The 12,592-nt window shown below is 34.7% G+C and overlaps 1 protein-coding gene across 2 annotated transcripts; it reads left to right on the forward strand.

The window, feature by feature from the left end:
• The first annotated feature begins 1,510 nt into the window (after positions 1-1,510).
• LOC105114293 (hydroxymethylglutaryl-CoA lyase, mitochondrial-like) lies at positions 1,511-6,919 on the forward strand. 2 transcript variants are annotated; one of them, XM_011010804.1, is made up of 9 exons: positions 1,511-1,555; positions 2,488-2,683; positions 3,061-3,256; positions 3,452-3,631; positions 4,599-4,679; positions 4,767-4,930; positions 5,555-5,691; positions 5,970-6,085; positions 6,432-6,919. In XM_011010804.1, exons 2-9 carry the CDS (start codon positions 2,517-2,519, stop codon positions 6,678-6,680), a joined length of 1,290 nt encoding a protein of 429 aa, XP_011009106.1. In that variant the 5' UTR covers positions 1,511-1,555; positions 2,488-2,516; the 3' UTR covers positions 6,681-6,919. The 2 variants fall into 2 exon arrangements, with proteins under 2 accessions (XP_011009106.1, XP_011009105.1); XM_011010803.1 differs by lacking the exon at positions 1,511-1,555 and adding an exon at positions 1,562-1,739.
• Positions 6,920-12,592: the final 5,673 nt, after the last annotated feature.

The following is a 12,592-nucleotide window of genomic DNA, read 5'->3' on the forward strand; positions in this document are numbered from 1 at the left end:
TTTACTATTCTTCTTAAAACATATGAAACAAGTCTGGAAAATTAAATTTTTATTTTTATTTTTAACTTTTCATATATTTCATCCTTGGAGATGCACATAAAAAAGAAATTGAGCTACTCCTCTTGCATGCCAGTTGGCCGCCACTCGACGACAAAAACTGGGGACAGGTACTAGAATGTTAGAAGTTCTAGAAGCTCGAGCAACGTGTGCGTGTAAAATGTGGTCATCACCTTTCCGTCCACACTGGGACTTTTAATTCTGGCACCGGCGGTGAATATTTAAATGCCCAGATTACTTATGGTTTGGTGGGCTGCTGGCAGCTGTGTGGGAAAGCTGCGGCTGTAACGCCCCCCAAACACTGCCCTGCCTGCTTCTACCTAACAGTTATAATTAATGCTTTTTTTTATTCGATAATAAATAAAAGTTTTTTATATATATTTTTAAATAAATATTTAAAAACATAAAAAAATTATTTTAAAAAATAATTATTATCACGATATTATATATATATATATATATGCGTGACAGAAATGTTTCTATTTTTGCTTTCGAGTTTTTTTAACAAGTATTAAATTAATTTTTTTTATAATTTTAATATAATAATATTAAAAATTATATATATTTATAAATTATTTTAATATATTTCTAAACTAAAATTATTTTGAAAGCCGACTATATTAATAAGGAACACATGTTTTTTTTTTTTTAGATTAATGTGGATGTTCAGGCCAGCTTGCGCGCACCATAACTAATATATTAGTAAGGAACACACCCTTACTAAAGCAAGAGGAGGAGATCAATGGATTAAAATGGTCATTATCAAGTAAGTTGCTTTGACCTCTTTCAAAACAGAGGACTCATTTAAGAGGGAAGGAGAAGGGAGCTTGTGAATTAAGATGGTCATTATCAAATAGCTATTCTGACATCTTTCCGAACGAAGGGATCTGAACTCCTGTGCCCTTTACATCGACGGTGCCTTGCGGATATAAACAAACTTACTATCACCAAATCATTTTTTTTTTATTTTTTTTTATAGATGAATAATTTCAAAATATAAAAATAATGCGATACACATGCTAACTAGTCTCTATGATGCCGAATAGCGATGAATCTCAGAAAAACTTCATTTAGACCTAGGTTGTCTTTGCGGATAAAACTAGACTATAGAAATGGGAGTTATCTACAAAATCATGCTCCAATAATTAAATCAGTGTAATGTTTGAATGATATATATATATATAATTAAATTGATTTTCCTCCTCCTCTTCTTTTTTTTTTCTTTTGTTATGGGTTACAGAGATATTTGAAAACGAGAGAAAGAGAGGGTGGGTGGAGGTGGTTTTTTGTTGGGTATCAGGTCTTTTTCTTCTATTTTTCTTATTTTTATATTTTTATTTTATTGTTGCTTTCAATGGTGGAGGAGTTCACTCTAAGCAAATTCCCCCTTTTTTTATTATTAATTTTTTTATATACTTCTTTACCAGAAATATATATATTTATATTTTTTCTTTTATTTCCCACCAAACAAAAGTTAACGAAGAAAGAGAACTAGAAGGTTAGTAAACAACTCCTTCACGTGGTTGTGTTTAACTTCTTCTCTGCCATCTAACCTTCCTGCATTCCCGGGAAAAAAAAAAAAAAACTTATTACAATCGCTTCTAATTCCCAAATTTTAGGGTTTCCCTGTCTTCTCAGAAACCCTGGGCTTTTTTCCTTTCCAATTTCTCTCTGTAATTCAGGTCTGCTTTCTTTCTTTCTCTGTTTTATTGTTTGGCTCTGCATACCTTCTGTTTGGTTTCCAAGAAACTCGAGGAAAGGAAAAAAAATTGAAGCTTTGATAGGAATCCAATTCTGTCTTGTTTGGTCAATTTGACTCCATTTTGGTTTATTTTCCTCACCGAAGGAACTGAAACAGAAGCAAACGTGAATTTTTAATGGTATCTGTTTTTTTTTTAAAGAAAATAAACACTGTTCGTGGTTTCTTGCTAAGAAAGTTTGGATTTTTACGGAAGAGTTGATGTTCAATTTGTTTTCCAGCTTTTGATTGATTGAATTATTTTGGTTTATCAAGCATAGTTTGCTTTTAATTAAGATGATGTTTTCTTGAAGTTTTGAATGCTTTGCTTAATCTTTTGAACCAGTGTTATTTGTATTGCTTGCCAAGAATTTGAAGTTTTTCTGGTGCATTTTACTGAGGCAGTTGTGAATTATTCACATTGACATAGAAGAACAATTCAACTAACTGTTTGGAATTTTCTATTGCATTAACAATATACAACTTTTTTATGGTTTTTGATGAACTTATCTGAAGATAATTTTATAACTTTATGTTGGTGAATCCAGCGCTAAAACATTGTGTTAGCTGTTGTTGGATTTCAATGGTGATGTCCTGTCTGTTCTTCCTGCCTTTGATTATTCCAAAATTTAACTATCTAGTTAATAAGGTTTTATTGAAGAGTACTGAGCTGTTCTGTGCCTGAATTGCAGCTCCTCCTCCATTTGCATCTATTTCAGCAATGTCGAGTCTAGAAGAGCCGCTTGGTTTTGACAAGTTGCCTAGCATGAATACTATTGAGCGAATTCAAAGGTTCTCATCTGGTGCTTGCCGACCCCGGGCTGATGATATGGGAATGGGACATTGCTGGATTGAGGGAAGGACTTGCAGCTCATCCAACAGTTGCGAGTAAGTGCTAATCCATGATTAAACTTTGTATTAGCACAAGATCCTGTGGATGTGGAAGAACGATTACCTTTTTTATAATCACACAATGCGGGGGTTTTATTATAGTGTCTGGAAGGAAGATGGGTAGCAGCAATGCCAATTTTTCCTGCCCCTAGATTAGGCATTTTCTCAAAATATAAGGCCTCTTTGATAGTTTCCATTCGATGCTCAGTTTTCTACTTTATTACAATAATGATGTCACGAACTAAAAACGAGATTCTGCGTTGGGTGGTACTGAAAATAGAGAAAAGTGAATTTTCTACTTTATTAAGCTACCCTTGAAGTAATTTTTCTCACATAATTTCATTAAAAAGGTCAACGTTGTTTGCACTTTGCAGGGAAGATTATGAATATACAAGAGAGACTTTTCCTTGGAAAAGACATACAAGAGATTCATGCCAAGGAAATCGAAGGAGTGTGAGCTCAGGCAGCAAAAATATGGTGTCTGGAAGTAGTTGTGATTCACGCTATTTTCCAGATCATCAATATAGTTCCAAATCCAATGACAAAGACATACGGGGTATTACAAATAAGGTGATTTCATATCTGAAACAGAACTGTAATTTTGTTATATATCTTGACCTTAAACGATTGTAGTCATTATTGTTGGTAAAATAGATAAAGTTCACTTGTTTATTTTTTTAGGCTGTTGCATTTGTCTGATGGTCCACCATTTAAATTTCCTGTAACTTGTAATCATGATTTTTTATCTTTTATTTGGAAAAGCAGTTCTTGAAAGGTATACCAAAGTTTGTGAAGATTGTGGAAGTAGGTCCAAGAGATGGACTGCAAAACGAGAAAAATATTGTCCCTACAGATGTAAAGGTTGAATTGATTCATAGACTAGTATCTTCTGGTTTGCCAGTTGTTGAGGCCACAAGTTTTGTTTCGCCCAAATGGGTACCTCAGGTAATTTGATTAGGTTTTGATTGTAACTTCAAGTTTATCTTATTTGTCAATGTTTTATAGTGCAATTGAAGCAGATTCATGTGGTGTATATTGATCAATCTGTAATAAGCATAGAGTATTTGTCTACGCAAAAAATAAGTTGAATATAAGCAGTCATATAGATTATATAATAAGGAAAATACTTGTGCGAATTGCTGGCATCAACCAGCTTCTTCAAGTTTTGATCTTTCTTTTAAGGTGTGATGAAAGCTTTACCTTTGTTTTTGTACCAGACTCCAAAAGGTTTTGATTGCCTTAGTTTGTTTACTGCCACCAAGTTGCACATAGTCTTTACCAGTTATTTTGTCTACTTACCGTTGCAAAAATAAACTAAAAATTAATTGGCTGTTATCAGCAAGCTGTGATTATTCAGTTTATAATATTATCTTTTTGCAAGCATGCACTTGTGTCTGAATCTTACTACACCAACATTGGTTATTGGCATGGTTATCTCATGTTTATTGGCATAACCCAATTCTTGGATAGTCTTCTTTTAGGTTCACATATTCTGTTAATATCCCTTTCCTTTCTGTGATGTTAGTGAAGCATCTAGTGTAGAGTCCCCTTGCAAACGATATTGCTCCTTTGTGAAACGAAATCATGGATCACTGGTGGAATTACAATTGGGAAATAGATGGAGAGACAATGAGTAAAGAGAGGGGCAAGGGAGAGTTGGTGGGGGTTCTTAACAACACTGTTGTTGTAAGACAAACATTATCCTCTAGAAACATCTACTTTGTCTTCAGTAAACAAATAATTTTTTTTTTGTGACTCTGCTCTTTGATTGTAGCACAAAAGCCATGATCTCTCTCTCTCTCTCTCTTGAGTCTGGTTATAGTTTATTTATATTCAATTTGAACTTGAATATTTCTTGCCTTCCTGTTATTCATTGACCTTCTTTTCCTCTTGTTTTGTTGCCTGCTTATAGTTAGCAGATGCAAGAGATGTAATGGAAGCAGTTCATGGTTTAGAGGCCTCCAGGTTGCCTGTTCTGACACCTAATTTAAAAGTGGGTACCCCTTGTACATCTGCTAGAGTTCTGGCAATATCATATTGGTCCTGGAGTAATCTTCTGATGTACTGTGACTTTTCCTAGGGATTTGAAGCAGCTGTTGCAGCTGGTGCTAAGGAAGTTGCTGTTTTTGCATCAGCTTCTGAGTCATTTTCAAAGTCAAACATCAATTGTAGCATTGAAGAAAGTCTTGCTCGTTATCGTGCTGTAACTCATGCTGCTAAAGAGCTCTCAATTCCTGTTCGTGGGTATGTCCCTATCCTTTTCCATGAATTCTCTGCCCTACTAGTGATTTTTTGGGAGGTTAATTTGTACTGTCTGCATTGAGAGTGGATGGGAAAACTACTGATTGACTGGTACATTATGAACTAATCTTTGTGCTCTCAATTTGATCAAAGAAAATGAAGTCATAATAAGTTGATAAGATAATTTTAGTGTACATGAATATATATAAGGGCTATCCTTTGTCTTTTTTCAATCCCAATCACTGGGATGTGTTTTTGTTTTCTGCCATAGTCATTATGCTGGTTGCTGCGTAGTTTTTTGTTTCTTATTGGATGTTTTATTAGCACCATGATTGATATTCTAATCAATAAAAAGTTTGAGGTTCCATGATCATGAACTCGTATAAGTTATCACGATCTTTCAATCGAGGCACAATAAGTTGCTTCCAAAAATTTGAACGGGTGCTGTACCAGTTTAGTAATGTCGCAGAATACATGTACACCTAAGTGCTAATGCATATTTTATGGTATATAGGCATAACTGTCTCTGTAGGTACTTGCATTTTAAAGCTTATGTGGAAAACAAAAGATGAATATTATAGCCTTCATCCAGTTCTGAATAAATGAATTGTTTTTGAACTTTGATAGGTATGTATCATGTGTTATTGGGTGTCCTGAGGAAGGATCGATACATCCTTCAAAAGTAGCATATGTGGCCAAAGAACTTCATGACATGGGTTGCTTTGAAATATCTCTTGGTGATACAATCGGTGTTGGTACACCTGGTAACGTTTTTACTTTGTTATATCCTAGTTTAACCTCATTAGTTCCTCCTTTTCATTTCAGTTCCCGCATCACTTAGAGTGTACCTAGTGACTTTTATTGCAATATATTTGAACTATGTTTTTTTGTTTTTCAAAAATTTTGTTGAACTTGCGATAAAAAAATTTGTCTGACCTTGCTCTACACCTGGGAAGAAAAAGATGACCAGTTAAGTCCCCCAGTTTGGTCGTGTTTTTTTTTTTTTTTTTCCTGTCCTTGTGTTCATATCTATTTGATACAGGGACTGTTGCTCTCATGCTTGAAGCTGTAATGGCTGTTGTTCCCGTTGAGAAGCTTGCTATCCACTTCCATGATACTTATGGGCAATCTCTTCCCAACATTTTGGTGTCTCTCCAGGTAAGCATTGGATCACTCAGAACCTTGTTGTGGCAGCACTGTATTTAGGGAAGCCTACTATCGGACTGCTTGTGATATGTTGTACTCTTTACACCGGACAACTGTACAGTTGCATCTTGATGGAACAGATAGTCTAATCTGGCCAACTAAATATGTGCAAATATGCTTGTGCAAATAATCATTTGACTAAAAAGGATTAGCGTAGTGGACTAAAATGCTAATCCCCATCTGTCGAGGATTTGTATAATTGCATCCAACACAACTTTTTTAAAATTTGTCTTTATGTTTTTCCTTTTCCGTCGTCTATCTGATCTGTCTCTACAACTCTGTTTCGCATTTTAAACAGATGGGGATTAGCGTAGTGGACTCGTCTGTTGCGGGTTTAGGTGGATGCCCATATGCTAAAGGAGCATCAGGCAATGTTGCTACTGAAGATGTTGTCTACATGCTTCATGGGCTTGGTGTGAGAACCAATGTGGATCTGGCGAAACTCCTCTCTGCTGGGGATTTCATTTGCAAGCAATTAGGTCGTCCATCTGGATCAAAGACTGCCATGGCCTTAAGCCGAGTTACAGCCGATGCCTCTAAGATATAAGGAGTTTCAGCTGTGTGCCTATTTATACCAAAAGCTGTTCAGGTGTCTTGTGTGTGAACTTTCTATACAAAGAAGAATAAAAGAAGCCCAGGGCCATAAATCCTCAGTAATTATGATTTTTGTAGCAAAATATTCTATGCATTGTAATATCTGCTTTCTGAGCAGAAGCTGCTCACTGCTGCACATAGAAAATGTATCCTTTTCTTTTCCTCTCATAGTATCGTAAAAGCGTTCGGACTATCTATAAACTTCAACAAAGGGGAAGGCTGTTGATGCAGGACAAATCAAGAATTGAAAACAAGAGAAGAGAAGAAGCTTAAAAGCAGAGCAGAAGAAGAGAGAGAATGGATCATCAAACCTGTCTAACATTTAAAAAATAATAAATAAATATTAAAACTTTAAACAGAATAGGATATTATTAAGCTCATAATTTATTAAATAAAATATCCACTAATAATTAAATTAAACTCAACATATAAATTCAAATAAAATTTAACATAAAACGCTAAATGAAATATCTATCAATAAATAAATCAAGCTCTATAAATAATCTCAAGTAAGAATCAATGGTAGATAAGATTGCCTGTGCTAGACTCTCCGTGGATGATCACGCGGTTTGCTCGATAAGGACAGCCATAAAAAAGGAAAGAACCATAAAGCAGCCGAGATCGGGGAATAATAAGAGGAGACGTGTAAGTAATCAGACAGACCAATGGGCAACAGTTCAATGCTAACGTGAGGCTGGGAATGCTCCTTGCTCAACTACGAGTCATTGAATATCCGACATTCCACTCAACTCAATTGAGTTGAGTTCTTGCTTGATTTGAATGCGGCAAAGCAGAAATAGTAAAAATCCAACTTGATTTCACCTGGATCAGAGTATAGAAAAGGATAAATGGCTCGTTTGTTTTATCACCTGACCCATACCTCAATCAATTCTTTTTATTATTTTTAAAAACACATAAAATTATTATGAACTTTATCAAACAAACCTAATAATCTAACGTTTATTTATTTTTTTATCTAAGTTTTATTTTATAAAAAACAAAAATTCCTCTTTTTTTCAATATAGATAATTGTCATCATGGTATAATGTATTGCAGACCATATAAAAATCAATTTAAATTTCTAATTTTACTTTATAATTAAAGTTTAATTTATTATTGAGATTATATGATAATAAAAATAAAAATAATTAATGATTATCAATTATGAATATGTAAGATTAATATGTTAGTGTCTTTTGGTATTATGTATAATATATTTCTATCAATTACTAGGTAGTGTATATATATGATGTAAGTTAGTTATATAGTTATAGATGCATTCTTTTTCAAAGTATATATGATATAAGTCAATTAATAAATTATAAGCATATAATTCAAGATGATATAAACAATTCTAATTAAACATAAGAGATATCTTAAATAATTCATATTATTGATTATAAATGATTTAATTATTAATTAGTGTGGAGTAATGTTTAATGACATAATTTTATCTTTTAAAATCATGTGTATAAATGTTTTGTAATTAGAATACATACATACATACATATTGCGTATCAACCTTTTCCATACAAAAGGTAGTGGTTAAGAAACATAATTATGTGGAAGCCATCTAGTCAAAGCAGAAGAAGAGGAACAGGAACAGGAAGAGGTCCCTGTCGTCCCGGCTGCCTAACCTTGATAACATGATAAGAAATCAAGAACGAGGTTGTAAATTAGGGCCATAAAAGTTAATTTTCCATTGATGATTACAGATATTCCCAGTAGCTGATGCAATAGCAAATTAAGCAAATCCCAGTCAGGGTAGTGCACTCGCTTTTCGCTTTATAAAATGGACGCATGTTGTCTGGCTACCGTATACATACCAAGGTATCATCTTGAGCTCTGCTCCCATGTCAGTCACTTTTACACAAAAAGATGTTCGAAAACATATTGCTCTAGAACTTGCTCACCTTTTCTTTTCTGTGTGGATATCATTTGGATCGGTTTTGCTTTGCTTGTCGAGAGTTGCATGGGCCAAGAAATAAGGCGCATGGGGCTACAAGGTGTGAGAGTTTATGAAAGTAGTTGAGATCCCAATGATGGTAGAGCACCGTGACCTTGACCAGCAAGAAAAGTCACACAGAAAAGCAAACAAATAAAGAGAGTGACGACTCTCATTGATTGCCCACCAAGGCACCAACATATATTTCTCTGCCTCAATGATGCCTAGTATACTCATAGCCAGACTGTCTGATCGTGTAATTCTTTTCTGCTCTCAATTCAGTCAAAGCCATTTAGCACTCTCAGAGTGTTCGCTTTGCCCACAGCTTCAACTTCGGAGAGTGGTGGGCGCATGGCTTTTCCCTCAATATTCCCCAATATTAATGCCCAGCTAATCAGTCACAATGCATGCTAGCTAGCTTGCAAGGAGAGATGAAGGAGCCGAGGAGTTCAATCATGGATAGAATTCTGAATCTTTGATGGCCTGGTGTTCAAGCCAGAGAGGACATCCCTGTTCTTTTCCACCAAGTAGCTGCAGTTTACAGATCTGCATGGACATTAAAAGACTGCAAGGTACTCTAACGTACCAATAGGCAGCAAGTTGTTTCCTTAATATATATATATATAACAGGTGATGCCCTCGTCATTACATATTAATAAACTATAAGATTAACAATTGCTTAAGCTAGAGTACCGTACGTGGATCTTGCATGATTAATTAGGCATTCATTAACTCATTGAATTGAGAAGATTAGCCAACGGGATTAATAAGTAGGCATTTGGTTGGAGAATTTTGCATCGTGGACTCACATGGAGTTCATAACCTTTTTGTAGTTAATCCTCTTGTATATTCTAGCGACGGGAAGGAAATACATAGACGAGAAAATACCAGTATTTATGAAATTTAAATTCGAAGCTCGTTAATGTAATTGAAATCCGGCATGCATGTACTCATTGGATATAAGTGTTTTTTTTTTTCTTTTAAGGAATATCCACAGCAAGAATGTATTAATTAATTTAAAAACAAATATGGTTAATCAAGAATCTAAATTTGATAACTCAACCTTTCTATCCATCAAAAATGAAATAAGTAAATTAAAGAAATTAAGATGATTAATTAAGAATCTAAATCTGACTGCATTAGAATCTCGAGTGTCAATTATAATGTTCTTGACTAAACGTCAATAATACATTCCGAACATTAGAAACCACTAATTAAACTTCTCTCTCATAGCAACAAACAGGACTCGATCGATCGGGATGTCACCTTCCCACTCGAATATTGTTATCCTAATGGAGTTTGGAGTAGCTAATTAGTCAAAAAAAGAGTCCCCGATTCATAATTATAATTGGACATTTGTAGAGACAAACACATGTAGATTGCAAATTTCAAAAGTCCTAATAAGTCTTTCGAACAATAATTTTCTACTTTTCTTAAGAATAAATGTGCTTTTGTACATGAAGAAAAATAAAATATAGCGTCCATTATTCCAGGATCTTGGAAGTATGCATAAGTCGACAAATCATGTCCAGATACAAGAGGGGGACGAAGTAATAAAAAAATGGATGATCAATCGGTGCTGTGTCTCCGATCTTTTGTTTTTTCTCGGCTACAAAAGACAAAATAGATTAAAACCAAGCATTAATTTTGCTTTTTAGTATTATAGCAGCGATTTTTTTAATTTTTTTAAATATTTTAAAGTAATATTTTAAAAAAATTATTTTTAACACTAACAATTTAAAAAAAAATGAAACTCTTTCGAGATTATTTTCCCACACAAAAACAAAAATTCTCTGCACGCACGACCTTCTATATTTTTGTCTTTTGTGGAGACCTGCCTGCCTTGTCCCCAAAACTCCACCCCCTAATTTTCGACGATAGATATATATCAGGCATATAATTAATGCCTTTAGAGTTCAAAGTTTGGAAAAGATGCTATTTACAAAATCCATGCCGTGCGTTAAAAAGCAATGGTGAAAGAAAGGAGGGTTAATTTCTTCACAGATTTTTTCAGTAATTTCGTTCTAATCAAGTTTTTTAGGTCACTAATTGGGCCCTCTTTGGCAGGTGCTAACATCAAGTATTCATGACTTTCATGTATATTAGCTTCACTTTGTGTGATTATGTAAAGTGAAGGAAGACAGCATCATTTTTTATAAGGAAAAAAGCCACTCCATGGATGCAACTCTCCCTCTACCTTCACGGCCCACTGGTCAGCTCCTACCAGTTTGACCATTTTTAATTGATTAAACTCGAGACCGAGAGAAAAGAAAAAAAAAAATCTGAAGGGAGTGATCGAAGTCCATGTAGTGGAAGAGGTGGTGCATGGTCTGTGACTTCTCGTGTAATAATAATATATCAAAGAGTTTGTGATTCAATCGATATTATTTCTATCTTTTCAATGCTTGATGTTTTTTGCTAGTGTGACAAAGAAACAGATACATATATTCCAACAACATGCACAATGGATTGATCTTGCAAAAAACATATTTTTTGTTGAAGAAATGAATAGCACTCAACTCTCATGCATCTTCTTTCTTATGATAATTAAGGAGATCTCTTACAATAAAATAAGATCATTTGAAATGATGTATGGTATGAAAGCAACAACCCTCTTTTCAATTTTTTTGGATTTAGTTTTCCTGATGTTAACATGTGCTGCTCCACTGACCAGTCACTACACAAAAGGCCTACTACTGCTAGGAAACCTTGCCAGCACTTTTATCATGAGTACAAAGCAAAAGAAGCTAGCTTCTTGCAAAAGACACCCCCAGCCAAGTGAAAATAAATTTTGTATCAATAATCACCTGAGCCAGGAGTATTAATATAAATTGTTAGATTAACACCCATCTGATCCCATCCCTCCCTCCCTCCCTCCCCTGTTGTAGGTTTATGCATCATAACAAAAATCTGCCAACGGAAACTGCAACTCTAGCTCTCTCTCTCTCTCTCTGGTCCATGTATGAAGGTTTCTTAACATGGGCTCTGAAGATCAGCATCCAGAAGCTCCCTGCACCATATTTATTGTTTCCTTACAGGCACCAAACCCTATGCATTCTGACTCTTACCTCTCATTGACTAGCCTCATTTTCAGAGGCTCAAACTTCTAAAAGTAACCCCGCGGAGACACACACTGGAAAAAAAAAAAACCGTACCCAAAAAGAGCCAAAACAAAGAAAGCAAAAACTCTTTAGTCTCCCGTTCCAAACTACAACCTTTCTTCTACTTTTGTTGAGCTTCCTTTTTAAGGGCCTTTTAAATCAGATCCAAGAAGGAAATTCCTCCCTCCTTTTCTGTTCCTTTTTGGAGGGTTTTGGGCCAAGAATTCTATGCATGGTCTGAGATACCTATAAGTATAGAAGGAGGCAGCTGATGGGTTTAAGAAAAGAGGTGGCTTGCCTAGCGCTATTGTTTCTGATACTTCTGCTGTTAGAAACTTCATCTGTTCCTGATAAGTCAGCCAGGCACGGAAGCTTCAAGACCACTGGGTCTACAGCTCAGTCAACGGGTCCTGTTAAATCTCATGGTGGTGGCCTAAGAGGAGACAGAGATGAAGAAGGTGACGCAACTTTGGGTGATGAGAAGAGGAAAGTCTATACGGGTCCCAATCCTTTACACAATAGGTAATACTTAGCTAGTGAAAGCTTGTTAATCTTCATTTATATATATATATATATATATGAAGCCATGTTTAATTCTAATTTTTGAAGCTTTTTTTGTTTGCTAAGTAATGATCATATCAATTAATGCTTGGCTTTTATGTTGTCCACGTATATATTGAGCTGTATCAAGCAGTGTTTAAATGCATATACAAGTTTTAGATTTCTGCAAAAATCCAATGCCTTTACAAATTGATTAATTTGGAATGTAATGAAAAGAATATATATATATATATATATATATATATATATATATATATA

This window comes from Populus euphratica, unplaced genomic scaffold (assembly GCF_000495115.2).
Source record: "Populus euphratica unplaced genomic scaffold, PopEup_1.0 scaffold511.1, whole genome shotgun sequence".
In the NCBI taxonomy this organism is placed as follows: domain Eukaryota; kingdom Viridiplantae; phylum Streptophyta; class Magnoliopsida; order Malpighiales; family Salicaceae; genus Populus; species Populus euphratica.